This window comes from Cornus florida, unplaced genomic scaffold (genome assembly GCF_030987335.1).
Source record: "Cornus florida cultivar Cherokee Brave unplaced genomic scaffold, ASM3098733v1 CherokeeBrave_3.0.0_Hap2_Chr09, whole genome shotgun sequence".
Classification (NCBI taxonomy): Eukaryota; Viridiplantae; Streptophyta; class Magnoliopsida; order Cornales; family Cornaceae; genus Cornus; species Cornus florida.
Genome location: NW_026775579.1, coordinates 80,051,235 through 80,068,386, shown reverse-complemented (window position 1 = coordinate 80,068,386; position 17,152 = coordinate 80,051,235). Strand labels below are relative to the sequence as shown.

Below are 17,152 nucleotides of genomic sequence, written 5' to 3'. Positions count from 1 at the left end.
AACAACTCAACAACTAATCCTCCAAAAATTATTTTCGGAGTCTATCAATTTCACTTTTGATTTCCTCAACAAAAGCATATGGTATCAAAAAGTCAATCAAATACGTGAAAAAGTTAGGGCCTGTTTGTTATGTATTTTACTTTGGTGTTTTTGTTGCAAGGCTCCATTTCAGGCCCAAAAACATGTTTGGTAGCCCTTGTTATGTTTTAGACAGTACAAAAATATTGTTTTAAACAGTGCACAATTTTGGCCCAAAACTGAAACACCATTTCGGTGTTTTTTGTTGTTTCTGAACTGTAACCCAATAAAAAGAACTGTAGCGCTTGAAGTAAGTTGGGTCTTGAACTGTAGCGGAGGAAGTAACTTTAAAACGTCGTCTGCAACATTTTGGCCCGATCTTTTCTCTCTCCTCTGAAACCTAGAGAAGCGATTTGGGAGACGATTTGGGAGGCGAAAGGGAATCTGAAACCCTAGAGAAGACGATTTAGGAGGCGACGAAAGGGAATCGCAAGCACGAAGTCGTTAACAAGCACAAAATCGAAAGCACGAACTGTGGTGAGTACTCTCTCTTCTATTTCTCTCCTCTTTAAAGACTGTGTCTTCGATTTAGTTGTGAAACAAGAAAACTGTGCTTCTCATGTACTCCATAAGAACTATATTCAGTGATTTTCCCTAGCTCGTCTCATCTTTAGAAGTTGGCCTAAAGCCCTAAATTTTTCACTGCCTTCCTAGATCCAGATCTTCAGTGATTTTCTTTTTTTCTTTTTATTTAAATTTTTTTTTTTTTTTTTTGCATTCTGTTCAGATGTTCCTTTGATTAGATGTAAGAATATGTCTATATTTATATATATATATATATATATATATATATATATATATATATATATATATTAATGTATATATACACGCACTTACAAAATTCAACTCTCAGTGCTATATACAAGGTAGACTACTAACAAGTAATAAAGATCCAGAAACAGTTCTATTAAGGACCCCAAAACTGATAAATTAATAAATTAGAACAAAATACAATATAAGAGTAGGCCACTTACAGAGGAAAATGTTGAAGAAATATGTAAAGCTTTGGAAAATGATTCTTGGTTTTGTAAGTTTAAAGAAAATGAAAGGATCAGAGAGCTTATTTCATCTAATTAATAAAGGGAATGGCAATATACAATTTTACATATACATTAATCTGCAGTCTCATAAAAACTGAACTTAAATTGCAATAAAGCTTTAAAAATGGTTGTAACGAATACAGGAATTGCAGTGGTCGGTTCTCAATTTCTCATAAAGAAAAGGTAATGTGAATATTGAACACTGTAATATTTTTGCAATTCACATTTTATTATTTTGAACTTTTTCATTTTTTCTTCTAATGGTCATAACAATTTATGGATGCAAATTAGAAAATATTCTTATGATTTTCTTTAGTCATTCCAACAATTTTAGAGAGAAAAAAAATTCCAACAATTTTAGGTACATCAATACCATATCTCTCTATACTACTATATAAAATGTCAATAGAAATTTTATTTCTTATGTTTTAACTAATATAATATATACTAATTATTGGTAATATATATATATATATATATATATATATATATATATACTAATTAGTTTGTAACATTTTTTAATATAATTAAAGGCTGTTAGTCTATCTAAATTCCTAGTCATTATAAACTTATTTAATGAATAATGAATGAAAGATTTTTCACTCTACAAAGTGTATCCATCTGCATACATATTTTTTATGCACATTAATTTGTATGATAATTAATCAAATATTTCATTTTTAATGAGAATAAATCACGTAATTACTTTATATGAATTCTCTTCTCTAATTTTTTTGCACACATATATAGATGAGTTATGCATATTTATAGTGTAATTAACTATTATTTTTTCATTTAGGTGTATTTGTGCCGTTGAATTTTTCTTATAATTTTTTAAAGATGGTCTTAATTTATCTAATTAAGAGAATTTTTAAATTCACTGTAGTATTTTATGAGACCAGTAATTGATTTTCTTCTTCCTTTTTCTATGTTTTTTGTTCGTGTTGGAAGCTGAAATATGTTGAATATATAATTTTCTCTAAGCAAATGGTAATATGTTATTTGGTGTGTTATAATTGAATTTCATTTCATTTATAACACATTTACATTTCATTTACAGAATTTTGCTATGTTTCTGTCTTTGAAGTTTCCTATAATATTTTTGGGGTTTTAGTTTATCTAATTAGAGAACTTTTTGAATCACTTTTTTTTTTGTTTTTTTCTTCATTTTCCTTTTTTAATCATTCTAGTTTTGATGGAAATCTTATTAGTGAATTTGTTTGTTTGTGTTTGGATAACTAGTTTGCTGCATAAAGATTGAATGCTGCATAAAGATTGATTTGTGCTAATTTTGCTCTATAATTTCTATTTGGGGGGTTCATATGGTGTGTGGATTTTTTTTTTTTTAATTATGAATGGTATTGGGCCAAAATACTTTCACAACTTCTCTCTAATTGTGGTTTTCTTTATTTCCAATATACACTATGTAGATGCAGCATATTAATACCTTATTAAACTTTCTGCCTAATTTCTCACTTGTCATAAAGTAATTTTATGTGGGTAATGAAATCAGCCTAAATCACAAATATGTGACACTCTGTGGGTGCCAATTGTGTGAGGAAGAATTCATTTACCAATTTGGGAAGAGAGAATTCATGACTTTGATATCATTTTTTATGATTGATTGCAAGATGGTCTTGTTATAGTCACCTTTTGTCTTTGGTTCAAATTCAAGATCAATGGTAAACTTTAAAGATGACAATGGTTAGCTTTGTAATTGTTTAAGAACTTAAGTATTTATCGGAAATTTGAATACTAGATGATATATGCGTGTTTATTGAATTGCATGTAGAATATTGAATAATTTTTTTTGTAATTTCAGGTTCGGAATCGTTTGGGTTTGAAGAGGTTGATTTTGTAAAATTTTCAAAGGTAAATACTCAAAACTTGATGTGTACATAACATACAGTAAGTATAGTATATATAGTATAATAAATTATTGTATTATTTTCTTTAATTTTATCTTCCATGTTGTACACTTGTACACCCTTACTATGAAAAATAGAAATTAGTTTAAAAAAAACACTTATGAGAATAGTGATTTATATTCATCTAATCTTTTTGTTCAGGAGTATGTGTTATTTTAACTAAGTGGGTTATCTAGATAAGGTTTGGCTTGGAGAACTGTTTCGATTCCTATTGTTATGCACCTGTTATTTTTTAATTTTTAAGCATAAATTACACTCATTTTCATCTTTTTATTTCTGTGTAGTTAGATTGTATCTATTGCTTAGTGTCATGATATAATCCTGTTTAGTTTACCACTAATGTTTTGTGTTGTTCTTGATTACCCATAGTTGAAATTGTGTTTCTTTATTTTTTATATTTTGATTCAGTATTCTTTATTAAATGTGTGAACTTCTCCAGCACTTATGCCATATTAACTATATGTACGTTTCCTAGGAACTAAGTAAAACCTAAAATCATAAGCTCTTTCTAGCAAATGTATAAAAGGGGAATAAACATATTCTAATAGTATAAACATTCATGAATCAGTAGTTGTGATAGAGTAACTTTAATACCATCAATAGTTTTTTCTAGTTTAATATTATTTTTTTTTGTTATTAATTATAGTGTTGTTATTAATATGTTAGATGAATATGAATGTTGAGAATGTGGAACAATGCGGTGATTCTCTCACAGTTGAAGAAGTGGTTGAAGTTACGAACGATGGAAAATTGTTATGGGATGAGTCACTCATTGAAAAATTCGTGAATATTATGGTGGAAGAAGTTAAGGCTAATAATCGTAGTGGCACAACATTTAGTAAAAGTGGTTGGAGTAATTTAGTCAAACAAATGAATGTTCAAACGGGGAGAAATTTGGTTTAACCCAACTTCGGAATAAGTTTAATGGTTTGAGGAAAATTTATACTGAGTTTAAGAAATTATTATCAGAGACTGGCGTGGGATATAACCATGAGACGGGCATGGTTATAGTTGAGGAAGAGAGATAGGACAGGTTGTGCAAGGTTAGTAATTTAATTATTAGTCATAAATAAATAATAAAATCTTGTATATTATTGGTTATGTGGTTAATATTGTAACAAAATTTGTAGGTTGTTACGAATGCAAATAAGTATAAAAAGTATGGATGTAAGCATTTTGACAAGATGTCGACTATATTTGGGGACACATATGCAAGAGGGATGCATGCCCACCCATCCACTACAGCACCACCCACAATCATTTTGCCCACTCCTAATGATGACGATGATGAGGAAGAGGGTTGTGAGGTCAGTCCCCCACCTTTACGTAAAGGTAAGAAAGCCAAAAGAGATGCTTTATCTCCTGGTATAGCTGCACTCTTGTCAAACATGAATGAGAATTCTGAGAGGAGAGCTGAGAGAATGGAAGCTGCAATAGAAAAAGCAGCTAAAGCATCTTCTACTTCTACTCGTGTATCTTCATGTGAGAAATGAGATGATGAAGTTCTCTCTCCCTCAAAAAAGGATAGAGATTATGAAATGTTTGACGCCTCCATGCTCCTTTTACAAAAAATACCTGGAATTGAGATGACCCAATTCGCTAAGGTATCGAAGTTATTACATGATTCTGAGAAGTGGCAGAAATTTTTTCTTTCGGCACCTGAGGATGTAAGAATTGGTTGGGCACTAAATGTTTGAGTTTTTCTTTATGGATGATTGTGTTTTGTGTCATCGTTTAACTTATTACTATCTCACATTTGGATGACTATAATAACTTAAATACTTTTATTATCTCACATTTGGATGACTGTAATAACTTAAATACTTTTATTATCTCACATCTAGATAACTGTAATAACTTAAATACTTTTATTATCTCACATTTGGATTACTGTAATAACTTAAATATTTTTATTATCTCACATCTGGATTGCTGTAATAACTTAAATACTTTTATTATCTCACATTTGGATGGTTATAATAACTTAAATACTTTTATTTCTTGGATGTCTGTTAGTACTCAAATACTTTAATACCATTATTTAAATGTTTGTTTTATTATTTAAATGTTTTGTTTATTATTTAATTGATTTGCTTATTAACTTAAATGCTTTGTTTGTATTAAATCTTTAAATAGGGTAATGGATGTGTGGAATAATATAAGAAGAATAATTCAATTATCTGACGATGAGGAGGATAATGAGAGTGTCTTAATATTTGCTGCTCTTTTAGAAGAGCAGAACTTCTATCAAAAGAGGCGTTGTAGGGATTCCATTTTACAAGGGAAAACATATGTTATGGAGATTTTAAACGGCCATAGAGAAAGATGTTATGAAAATTTTAGGATGTACCCTGAAGTTTTTAGAATATTGTGTAATACCCTGAAAGGTATAGGGCTGAAGGATTCTAAATTTTTAACTGTTTATGAACAAGTGGCAATCTTTTTGCTCACTTTATCTCATAATCAAAGGAATCGTGTTGTAGTAGAGAGATTTCAACACTCCACTGAAACCATTTCTAGACACTTCCATGCTGTGTTGCATGCAGTATGTCAGTTGGGCACTCATATCATTACCCCTCCTAATTTTTCTGTGATTCCGAATAAGATTAGAGAGTCTTCTAGGTTTTACCCTTACTTCAGGCATTGTGTGGGAGCTATAGATGGAACCCACATTCCTGCAACTCTGCCAGCAAGTACACAACTTCCATTTCATGGTAGAAAGGGTTATACCACACAAAATGTAATGGCTGTATATGACTTTGAAATGAGGTTCACATATGTGCTAGCTGGGTGGGAAGGATCAGCTAATGATTCAAGAATCCTAAATGAGTGTACTGAAAATGAGGCAATGAACTTTCCAGCTCCACCAGTAGGTAATATTTTTTTATAAATTCACTTAATATATGGTTAGTTTATCATACTGTATATATCTTTATATATTCTAAACATGGCAGGTAAGTATTATTTGGTGGACTCAGGGTATGCCAATAAGCCTGGTTATTTGGCCCCATTTCGAGGTCATACTTACCACTTTCAGGAATACCGTAGGACTAGACAACCTCGTGGTCGGGAGGAAGTGTTCAATCATAGGCATTCATCTTTGAGAAATATAATTGAGCGATGCTTTGGGTTATTGAAGATGAGATTCGCTATTTTGAGGGCAATGCCTCCTTATAAGTTTTCAACACAAGTATTGATTGTAATGGCTTGTTGCACATTACATAATTTTATCAAAAATCAGCATCAGCCTGATGACATATTTGATGGTAATGATCCTCCTCAAAGTGATGGTGAAGATGATGAGATTGTTGAGCATGTGCCTTCGGCTCAGCTTCGAGAAATGGATCAATTGCGTAATACAATTGCTGATCAGATTTGGAATTCTCTTCAGCACTCTTGATCCTTCTGAAGGTGATGGTATATATTTTTTTTTATATGTAATATATTTGTTGCTATTGTGAGCTTGCAATATATATATGTAATATAAATATTTTTTGCAGATATATAATTCAACTTAAATGCTATTATTGCATATATGAAGTGTGTTGATGCTCTCTTGAAGGCCACATGTGCTGTTATGAAGATGATGTGTCGTTGCCATTGTTATCCACTTTATGAACTTCTTATTAATTTTTAGTGACAACTACGTATTGTTAATGCTTTGTTCCAAACATTTTATGTACAACTTAAACGTGTTTAATTTGTTGGTTGAATATTTCAGGACTTGTAAATGTTATACACTCTATTTCAATTATGCTTTCAATTGAGTTTGTTTTTATTTTAATGTTGTGTTAGACTATACAGGTATCAGGATAATAAAATTGAAGCAGGTTATTGCAAAGAACTTGTAAATTGGTTATTGCAAATTTTTTTTACAAATGTTAACTCTCATGTAGTACAATAAAATATGACTAGAGATAATTTATTTTTAATATTGAGTTGGACTATACAGGTATAATGATAATAAAATTGAAGCAGGTTATTGCAAAGAACTTGTAAATAGGTTATTGCAAATTTTTTTACAAATGTTGACTCTCATGTAGTATAGTAAAATGTGACTAGAGATTATTTATTTTTAATATTGAATTGGACTATACAGGTATAATGATAATAAATTTAAAGTAGGTTATTGTAAATAACTTGTAAATAGGTTATTAATATATATATAATTTGGTGGGGGTTTACATTTTTTTACAAAAGAGAAGGCAAGAATCTATATTTTGGAGTTAAATTCCTACCAGTGCAGACTTACAAGAGTCGAAAATTATTATCAGAGCTGTGTAGTATTTTTTTTTTTCTTCTTTCGCTAATGCGAAAAATGAGCAAAATGAATGAAATACAAACTTATGGACAATCATCACCAAAGGAACAAATTATACCAAGAAATTTCAAATAACTTGAAGTGTAATTTCAGATCAAGATAACATGCAAAATGGTTGAAATTATTGGTTCAATTATTAGAACTAACATTCTACATTTTCGCTAAAGCAGTTACTTCTGTAATTACACTTTGGTTATATATATATATATATATATATATATATATATATATATATATATATATATGTTTGTGTGTTCAAATTTCAATAAATTTATTAAAAATATATAGACTATTTATATAGAAATAAATTTATAAATAAATTTAAAATTTATAAAAATAAATTAAAAACAATGATAACCAAACATATTTTTTATTTCTGTTTTATTTTGTTTACAACAGTTGGAGTTACCAAACATGTTTTGTTTTTAAAATTCTTGAAACGCATGACTTACCAAACGTGTTTTGCATATATTTGTTTCCGACATTTTTACAGCAAAACATCGTTCCCAAACGTGCTTCCAATTTTTGCCAAAACACTCTAATAGTAAAAACGTTATTTCTGTTTTAACCAAAAACAAAACGCCTAAAGTAAAACGCATGCCAAACGGACCCTCATATAGTGACCAAAAAGTAGTTTAGAGAGAGAATTTAGAATGAGAAAGAGAGCGTCTAGGGAGAAAAAAAAAATGAGTCATTTAATAAAGAAATAGTTTTTAGAGAGAAAGAGATGAGCCGTTTTACACATGCGATAGTGACCTAAAACAAAACAACGGTTAAGAAAAGAGTCAATCGGCCTAATAGCGCGTTGTTATGGGGTGAGAGACAAGAGGTTAATCTCTTCTTTAACAACAACAACTATACAATTTTCTTATTTTGATTTCTTCAATAAAAAATATTTTTAAAATTTTTACCACACACCGAAAAATAAAAAATAAAAAATAAAAAAAAGCATTCGGCATAAAAAAGTGTTACTTACAAAATATTTTACAAAGAATATATTTTACGCTCACATAATTGGAGCCTAGTATAAGCCGGATAAGGTGAACACCTTGTTGCAATTTACTGTACTTGGGAACTTTTTAGGTGTTCATCGCAATCATTGTTCGTATTAATTCAAATTGTATGAACTCTCATCGAGCTGGGCACTACGGGTGTGCATATAAACTCAACTTTTTAGTATTGTTATCAAGTTGTGCATTCTTTAGAACTTGTGTGCCATCATATGCGGTAAATTTTCAACATAAATTTGATACCAGTAGAAGCGGAAACGGATCATGAAAAACTCTATTCATTAACTAAATTTAGATCAATTATAATAATTCATAGTTATGAATTTCTCTTCGGTTTGAACTTAAACCAAAGATAAAAATTTTAAAAATAAATAAAAATAAAATTGCACAAATTTAATTATAGAACTTCAGATTATTAATATGTCCTAGCTGATAGTCAAATACATCTTTAAATCCCAAGTTTTGACTCACTCGGCTTTCGTAATAGAAAATTTTACTTTGCCTTTACTTATTTCAAATATACGCATACACATATATTAAACAAGTTTTGTTACATATAGATGGAAGAATATTAATCCTCCATCTTCTCTTAATTAATTAAATTAATGACAAAGCATTCTTCATCTTTTCCCGCTCTCTTCCTTCCATCTAACCAAAGGTAGTGTATAGAAACAAGTATTGTTCTAAAAAGAACTCGATACATGCAGTTGTTAATTTTAATTTATTCGTAGACCCATCAATAAATTACTTAACTTTCCGGGGGTGTTAAAAAAAATATATATATAGGGGGACTGTTACAATAATCTGCAAAGCTACGAATAAATTAAAGAGTTGAAGAGGTTTTAAGTAGCTCCAATATGCTTGACTTTGATGGAGAGGAGTCTACTCCTAGTATCGTTAAAAATGAGCTGGGTGACAATGAAAGAAAAAGAAATTATAGAATTGAAAATTCGACTGTTTCGCTCCATCACAATCGACTACGTATTAGTATAATGTGATTATGATTTGAATATAAACTAAGACTTAAAATGTTGAAGCGTGTTAACTTGTTCTTGTTCTTCAAAATGCTACAACATTAATTAACAAGAGAGCAGTGGAAAAATAAATGGTCATGGTTAAGTGAGTACTATGCATTCACTCAAAAATTTAATGGAATAAGTTGATGGAAATTTTATTTATTTATTTTTGTGTTCATTGCACAAAATTCATCTGAGCTGTAAAAATTAATTTACAGCACCTTACTCCATAAATAAAATTAACCACCTGCATGAACTATTAATTAAGATTTGCAAATAAAGTCAACGAGCTAACTATCTTGAAAATTATTTAATTCATATCCTCAAGTACTTTAGTAGCACAAAACTTGAAAATTACATGTAATTACATCCCAAATCCAAGAGGTAACATACACGTACATTTCTTATAGTTCAGTATATTTTATACAATTAACCTAAAAGATATATTTTGATGTAAAAAAGACCAAATGTTTTGACCACGTAAAGTTGACGCAATGGGGTGTCTTCCTCTGATATTTTAGAATGGTCTATCATCTGCTAACATTTAGTAGGTGAGGTAAGATGTAAAATATAAAAAAATAAAAAATATAACTACTAATAAGAGAGGGACAACGAAAACTATATATCATTTTGATACAGCCCCCAGTCCAGATGGCTTCAATGCCTCCTTTTTCAAACAAGCTTGGCACATTGTTGGTCAGGAGGTTACACTTGCAATCAAAAGTTTCTTCATTTCAGGCAGGTTACTAAAGTAAATCAATTGTTGCTCCATTTCCCTTGTGCCTAAGTCTTCCAACCCTTCATGCTTCAACGAGTACAGGCCAATATCATGCTGTACCACCCTTTGCAAATGTATTGCCAAGCTCCTTGCCAACAAGTTAAAACCTATCTTGCCCCTTATCATTGATCCAGCCCGGTCAGCATTTGTAAAGGGTAGGAAAATTGATGACTACATCCTTCTCTCCCAAGAGCTTTAACAAGGCTATCATAGACACTCCAGTTCACTTAGGTGTGCAATCAAAGTTGATCTTAGAAAAGCATTCGATTCTATTTCTTGGCCCTTCCTTTTTTATTGCCTCTTATACAATCTCTCTCAATGGGTAATACCATGGTTTTTTCAAGGGTGTCAAAGAGTTGAGAAAGGGTGACCCACTCTCTCCATTTCTTTTTGTCATAATAATGCAAGCCTTCTCTACCATCCTTAAGTCCTTCATCTCATCAACCCCAACCGTCAAGTATCATTGGAGATGCCAAGCCCCAGCTCTGTCTCATCTAATTTTTGCTGATGACCTACTTATTTTTTCACATGCTAACATGATTTCAGTGCAGGTTATCAAAAGTGCTCTTGACTAGTTCAGTTTGTTGTCAGGAATTTCCATCAACCATTCTAAGAGTAACATTTTCTTATCTGGTGTCAACTCTGCTCTTGAAGCTACAATTCTGTCAACTCTTGAGATTCAAAAGGGAACGCTTCCAATTAGATACCTTATAGTTCCTCTCACTGCCACTAGGCTCAAACCAGTTGATTATAAGGTGCTAAGTGAAAAAATCACTAGAAGGATCAGTTGTTGGACAAGTAAGTTCCTTTCATTTACAGGAAGAGTCCAACTAATTATATATGTCCTTTGTAATATGCTTATGTTTTGAGCTACCAAATTCATCATTCTTATCAGCACACTGGATAAGATCAACTGCATTCTTGGAAAGTTCTTATGGTCTGAACAAAAGCTCAAAAAGAGGGGGTGCTAGAGTGGCTTAGTCAAATGTTTGCAAGCCAATTTCTGCAGGTGGCTTAGGAATTCCACACTTAGAAACCTGGAACAAAGTAGCTACCATTACATCCTTTCTCCTAATTGCTCCTCTCTCTAGGCCCAATGGATTAGGGTACATTTGATCAAAGACAAATGCATCTAGACACTCAAGGTACGACAACCATGTTCTTAGAACTCACGCAAGATTCTGCTACTAAGATTTGCCTTCAAACCCTTTGTCAAAGTAGAAATTGGTAATGGCCACGATACAAATTTCAAGATATTGAAAGTTGGTGTTCTTTAGGTCCTCTATTTCATCATGCCACATCTGCCCAAATCCAAAACACTCATGTAGATCTTGATACTAAGGTTAGCTCTTTTATCACTGGATAATCATGGACATTCCCTCCTGCTATCACTACCATATTTCCACAGCTTCTCAACCCCATTAACCTACCACTGCCCTCACCAAGTCAACATGACTCCATCATTTGGTTACCATCTCCCAATAGACAGTTCTCTATAGCAACAACCATTACAGCCCTCTCACCACTCACCATAGTCCCATGGACCCATATCACCTCCTCCTCACATAGAATTCCCAAACTCAACTTCATCTTATGGGTTGCTATCCTTCACAAGCAGCCCACTTATGACAGGAAACCAGTAGCCCATTGGAACACACCAAATCTATGTAGTCTCTACTCAGCACAGCCTGAATCACATGATCACCTTTTCTTTAAGTGCTCCTTCATATCACCCTTTTGGTCATTTATACAAACGCGTTGTGCGTTCTACACTCGGCCTCCTACATGGAGTGATTTCATCAACTTGGCAGGCCAAATTTGGATGGACAGAAGTGATCCCAGGAATATAGTTCGCAAACTATGTCTCGCAGCATTAGTGTATAGCATTTGGATTGAGCGGAATAGAAGATACTTTAAAGGCTCTTCAAGCTCTGAAAATGTCATGCTTAATCGCATACTCACAACTGTCAGGCAAAAGCTCTCAAGCTTCTCTGTTAAAGATTCGGGTAATGTAAGGCGCATCTTAGTTGAATGGGAGCTCCCTGGTTATTTTATTCGTCCTCCACCCATGCCACCGGATTAATATGTCGGCGGCCACGAACTGCGGAACAAAATCTTCAATGGGGGTTTTTACTATGCGTTATCGCCGGGATATGTAGTACTGGTTTCCTTGGTGGAACAAATACTCTGTAATTATTGTTTGGGCTGTTTGTATGGGCTCTGCCTCTACAAGTTTCTTTGGGCCAAAGGCCATGTAACTTTGTCCCATTTATGGGATAGTTTTTATATTCATTTGAACTTACCATTCAAAAAAATAATAAAAATAAATAAATAAATAGAATAGAAAGAAGAATTAATTCAAAGTTTTTTTTTTTTTTTTTTTTATGTCAAGCATGGTGCAATGAGGGTGTGTTGGTCCCGTTTTCGGTGTCCACCGGACTTTGCTGCTCCGTGCCACCACCAATTGAAACCCTTGCATAAACTAGACCATGGCTGTCTCCTTGGGTTTGGAACAAAAATCCATGCCTAGCCGCTGTAATTTAGAGAATGAAAAAGTTGTGAAAGACTTGAACCAAACTTTAAGTTCACTAACCTTCAGGTATAGTGGCGTTTGCAGAAATTCGAAAAGTAAGTTCTTGAGATTTCGCTTTTGAATCGTACTCCCAATTGAGATTTCGCTTTTGAATCGTACTCCTAATTTAAATAATGCAGGTGTTGTAAGTATGTTATACGCATTCTAAAAAATAAAAACTTAAAAGTTCAGTAAAATTAATAATTTTGTAATTAAAAAATTCGGCTTAGATCACCACATAATTAACACATACAGTTCTCTAAACCATGTATATCAAGCAATTACGTAAAAAATTCCAACATTAATTACATATTGAGCGTTTTTGATGCATCAACTCGGAAGTCGCAAAGTGGAATTTTCCTTGACATTTATTTAATGGAGCTATCGTAACATTTTTTTTTTTTTTTTTTTTTCAGTAAATTACACTGACACCCCTTCCGAAACTGTTAAAATTGCTTTTTTTTTTTTTTTTGACTGTTAAAATAGCTTTCCGCATGGATAATTGAAGATCTTTGACCGCAGAGACGAAAAATTGTGCTGCTCGTTCAACAGCACCCCATTCATCTCTAACCACCAACACACCCTCCAGCTTCATGAGAAGACCAACAGTATGCAGCATCCACATTAACCTTCAAAAATCCCTTTAAAGGCAAACTCCATTTTCGATCTCTGACTTGACCCTAAGATATACCAGCATGCAATTGATGATTAGAAGAAGGCTTCAACCTGTTTCAGAAAATTCCCTAAACTGATGCTCAGCTCTCGAGACTATATATATATATATATATATATATATCACTCGTATTCCACCATTGTTGTTTTTGAAAGACCCAATCATTTTGAGCCTTCCAAATCTGCCAACACAGAGTAGCTGATTTCACGTCTAGCACTGCTTTCAACTGTGTCTCGGATCACACTTGTGCTCTCAAGATATTTAAGAGACAAAGCAACTTGGTATGCTGATTTCACACTAAAATTACCATCGTTTGTATATAACCAACACTGTTTGTCTGTGTCATTCTTATTCGATAAACTAAGAGGAATTTCCAGAATTCTCTGGAAATACTAATGATTGGCTTTACCATAAAATATGAAAGAGGATACTCCTAGGCCATCGATCACTTCACCTGTTTAGTTAGCTAAAATTTTCAAGTACATAAAAGAGATTTAAGTTGTGAACAGATCATCAAGCAAAAGCGTATATATTTAATCTAATAACCTTTATACCTTCTTAAGCATGTTGTAACGAAAAACGCAATTTAATTTTGAACATGTTCAGTTTTTGATCATATAATACAAACAAATCAAATAGCAGCCAAAAACACAATAGATCAGGGCAAGACGTTGACAGTAATACTATTTGGAAAAACAAAAGATAAAAAACATGTTTCAATTATTCCAAGTTAATATATTAATTTTCTGGATATCCAAACAACACTTTTTTTTCTTATTTTAAAAATTTACAAATTAGGGAAAAAGAGTGACTCGAACACAGACACGCCTGCTCGAGAGAAGGAAAGGATCCCCTTACAAACTTAAATTTTGTATGAAAAGCTTAATTTATATATATATTTTCTACACATTTGTATTTCCTCCTAAATAGGTTACTTTTTGGTACACAAATAAATTCCTACCTAATATTTTGTAACAAAACACAAATATTATTGTAGTGAAATCTTTATCAAAATTAAATCCCTCTCTCACTCACACACATAACACAAGCAAACAACAAAATTTAAAGTGGCAAATCGCATTTGCTGCTAAGCAAACTAGTCTCATCAAACAGCAACATCCGGAACAGCAACATCCGCAGACAGTTTTAATATCCTCAAACGTGCATGATAAATGTAGCATTCCCGTGTCGGAATCCTTCTTTCTCAACGTTAATTCATACCTGTCCCTGCCGTGGCCGTTCTCCTCCTTGCCATTGAATAGTTCATGCACAGATGTCTCCGCCTTACCAATGTACTTGTCCCTTCCGCAGCAACGTTTGGAGTATAACTTGATGAAAACCGGCGTCACTCCTGGATCCACCTCCCGCTTTTTAATGGTGAAACTCATGGGTCTGTCCCAGGCCGGGTCTGTTCCATCCTCCTTGTCAGTTGTTGTTTTCTTCTTTTGTTTCCCTACTGAAACTGCATGTTATGTTTGGAGAGAGAATATAAATAATTGACACACTCTCCAATAAGTTGAGCTTCCATGGTACTGATAAATTGAGTACAGGGTATTGGAATGGTACCACATAATACAGATTTTGATGGTTTATATAAATAAAAAAAAACAAAACAAAACAAAACAAAACAAAACCTTTTGCGTACGCGTGCATATCTGAAACACCCTTGACTCGAAGATTAGAAGCGGAAATGCAGGTGATTATGAGTTTCTTATGTGAACTCATGCTGAATCCGATATATGTCAAGCCTGCTTAATTATATATGTCAGAATTTGTATTGGTAAAAAGAAAAAACAGAATCATATACTTAGTAATAAAGTCGGAATTTGTATACATGCAATTGAGGAATTTTCTTTGAACCTAATTTTTTGGTATTAATTTCTTGTTTGGCTATAAGGAATAATTCTAAATTTCTATTCTATTCTATTTTATGGTATCGGAATCCAATAGGAGTATATCTCTCTCTATATATAGAGAGAGAGGAATATAAAGTAAAAACAAGAGGAGAAAAAGCAGAGGAGAGAATCTACAGAGGAGAGAAGTCGTCGCAGAGGTCGTTTGTGCCAAGATCTGCTCAACAATCGCTACAATTTTGAATTTTGAATTTATGGTTCTTTCGAGATTGCTCTGCAACTCAATCTATCCTAAAGGAGTGGAATGTCTCTCCTTCTCGCAGTCTCGCTGTCGTCCTCCTCCTCGACCTCCGGATTAGCTAGTCGTCGTTGTATTGGAAGTAGTTCAATCATGCTACAAGGCACAATTGGAGTATTAGAAGTCTGAGTCAACCACGTTTGGTCGTTGTCTGGTTGTGGTCTACTTTATTGGGTGCCAATGACTTGCTCAAACTTCAACTTGCACAACAAGTGTGGCCCACATGATTCATGTAGAAGTAGTAATTATTTACTTTAGGCCCACCAATTATGGTGGGCCCACAAAGATGATGTGAGTAGCCCCGGTGAAGATTGTTCATGGAGATGATGTTTCGTGGTAGTTCAGACTACTCTAACCCCTCATTATGAGAAATATGTTGGAAATTACGTATCAAATAATGGAGACAATATATGGACTTGAAAACAAAAGGAGTGTCAGACCACAACAACAGGATTCACACATTTAGGCTTGCTGGTGATATGAGTATGATATGTCACCGCTGCAAGTTGGCCCTTTTTGTGTGTGTGTGTGTGTGTCTGTGTCTGTGTTATATATATAAAATTCATTGGCAGCTGGGCACTTAGGTGACTTAGGCAGTTGTCTAAAGTCTCGGTCAATAAAAAAATTTTAAATTTTTTTTTTTCTTTTCATATTATATTCTTTTTAAAATTTTTATTTCCTTTTTATTATTATTCCAGCTAATATAAAAGCCTCAATTTTTTTTTTCTTATATTATAACTTTTTAAAAAATTTTATTTGTATCTATTATTAAACCCTAACGAGATTTAATAAAGGTTAAAATATTTCTATCTTTATCTTACCTCTTTTTTCTCTCATCTTCTTATTTATGTTTTTTTTTCCTCTATAATTTGTAAAAAAATTCATATTCTTATTTTAACTTTTAACTTCTCTATGGTTTTTTTTTTTTTTTTCACATATTTTTCCTCATTATTCATTAAGTGTAAGTTCCAATTATGTGATATGAAAGATTAATTGAATTATATATATATATATATATATATATATATATATATATATATATATAACATGGCATGATAGAAGTCCAACAAAGCTCAGCCTCAAACAAAGCTGCTTCGAAGGATCGATCAGGTTTGTGATTTCTTCCACAAATGGCTTATCAAGCCTCTCCAGTCCAACTTCTTTTACACGTTTTCCCATGCACTCGCGAAATATATATACACACTCGCGCCTATATGTATATTCTTACAAGTAAGATTTTTTTAACTAAGCATCAAATGAGCTACTAGAATGTTGAAAGGAAAACAAAAATGTTGAACCTATAGACCTCACAATTTTGACCATATTTTTGTTACTTAAGAGCAAATGGATTATGAATATAGTAAGTAACAAATGAAAATGAGATCTCTCACTTACTTCTAAGATCTAGCACCAAAAGCTGGAATTCACAATTCCTCTCTCTTACTTTTATTTCAGTGAGCAATTAGTAAACGAAAATATTTTTTAGGCTAATCACTAAAATTGAACTTTTTGATTTATACTTGCATCTGTTTTTAAAAGAATGATTTTTTTGAGAAATTATGATTCACAAATTTACGGGTCACAA

The 17,152-nt window shown here is 32.5% G+C and overlaps 2 protein-coding genes across 2 annotated transcripts; one reads left to right on the top strand and one right to left on the bottom strand.

Annotated features, from left to right (window-relative positions):
* Positions 1–5,186: 5,186 nt before the first annotated feature.
* Positions 5,187–6,446, top strand: LOC132272948 (uncharacterized). The gene is made up of 2 exons (XM_059774008.1): positions 5,187–5,919; positions 6,001–6,446. Exons 1-2 carry the CDS (start codon positions 5,187–5,189, stop codon positions 6,444–6,446), a joined length of 1,179 nt encoding a protein of 392 aa, XP_059629991.1.
* A 7,770-nt stretch (positions 6,447–14,216) lies between these two features.
* LOC132274571 (uncharacterized) lies at positions 14,217–15,538 on the bottom strand. The gene is made up of 3 exons (XM_059775882.1): positions 15,447–15,538; positions 15,051–15,164; positions 14,217–14,878 (listed from the first exon to the last, which is right to left on the bottom strand). Exons 2-3 carry the CDS (start codon positions 15,139–15,141, stop codon positions 14,448–14,450), a joined length of 522 nt encoding a protein of 173 aa, XP_059631865.1. The 5' UTR covers positions 15,142–15,164; positions 15,447–15,538; the 3' UTR covers positions 14,217–14,447.
* Between the last annotated feature and the right edge of the window lie 1,614 nt (positions 15,539–17,152).

What these genes read in the sequence shown, in the direction of transcription:
- LOC132274571 (XM_059775882.1), bottom strand. Translation starts at nt 15,141, where the DNA reads ATGAGTTCACATAAGAAACTCATAATCACCTGCATTTCCGCTTCTAAT. An exon ending in TATGCACGCGTACGCAAAAG is followed by an intron (nt 14,879 to 15,050) that starts GTTTTGTTTTGT and finishes CATAACATGCAG; the next exon opens with TTTCAGTAGGGAAACAAAAG.
- LOC132272948 (XM_059774008.1), top strand. Translation starts at nt 5,187, where the DNA reads ATGGATGTGTGGAATAATATAAGAAGAATAATTCAATTATCTGACGAT. An exon ending in CTTTCCAGCTCCACCAGTAG is followed by an intron (nt 5,920 to 6,000) that starts GTAATATTTTTT and finishes TAAACATGGCAG; the next exon opens with GTAAGTATTATTTGGTGGAC.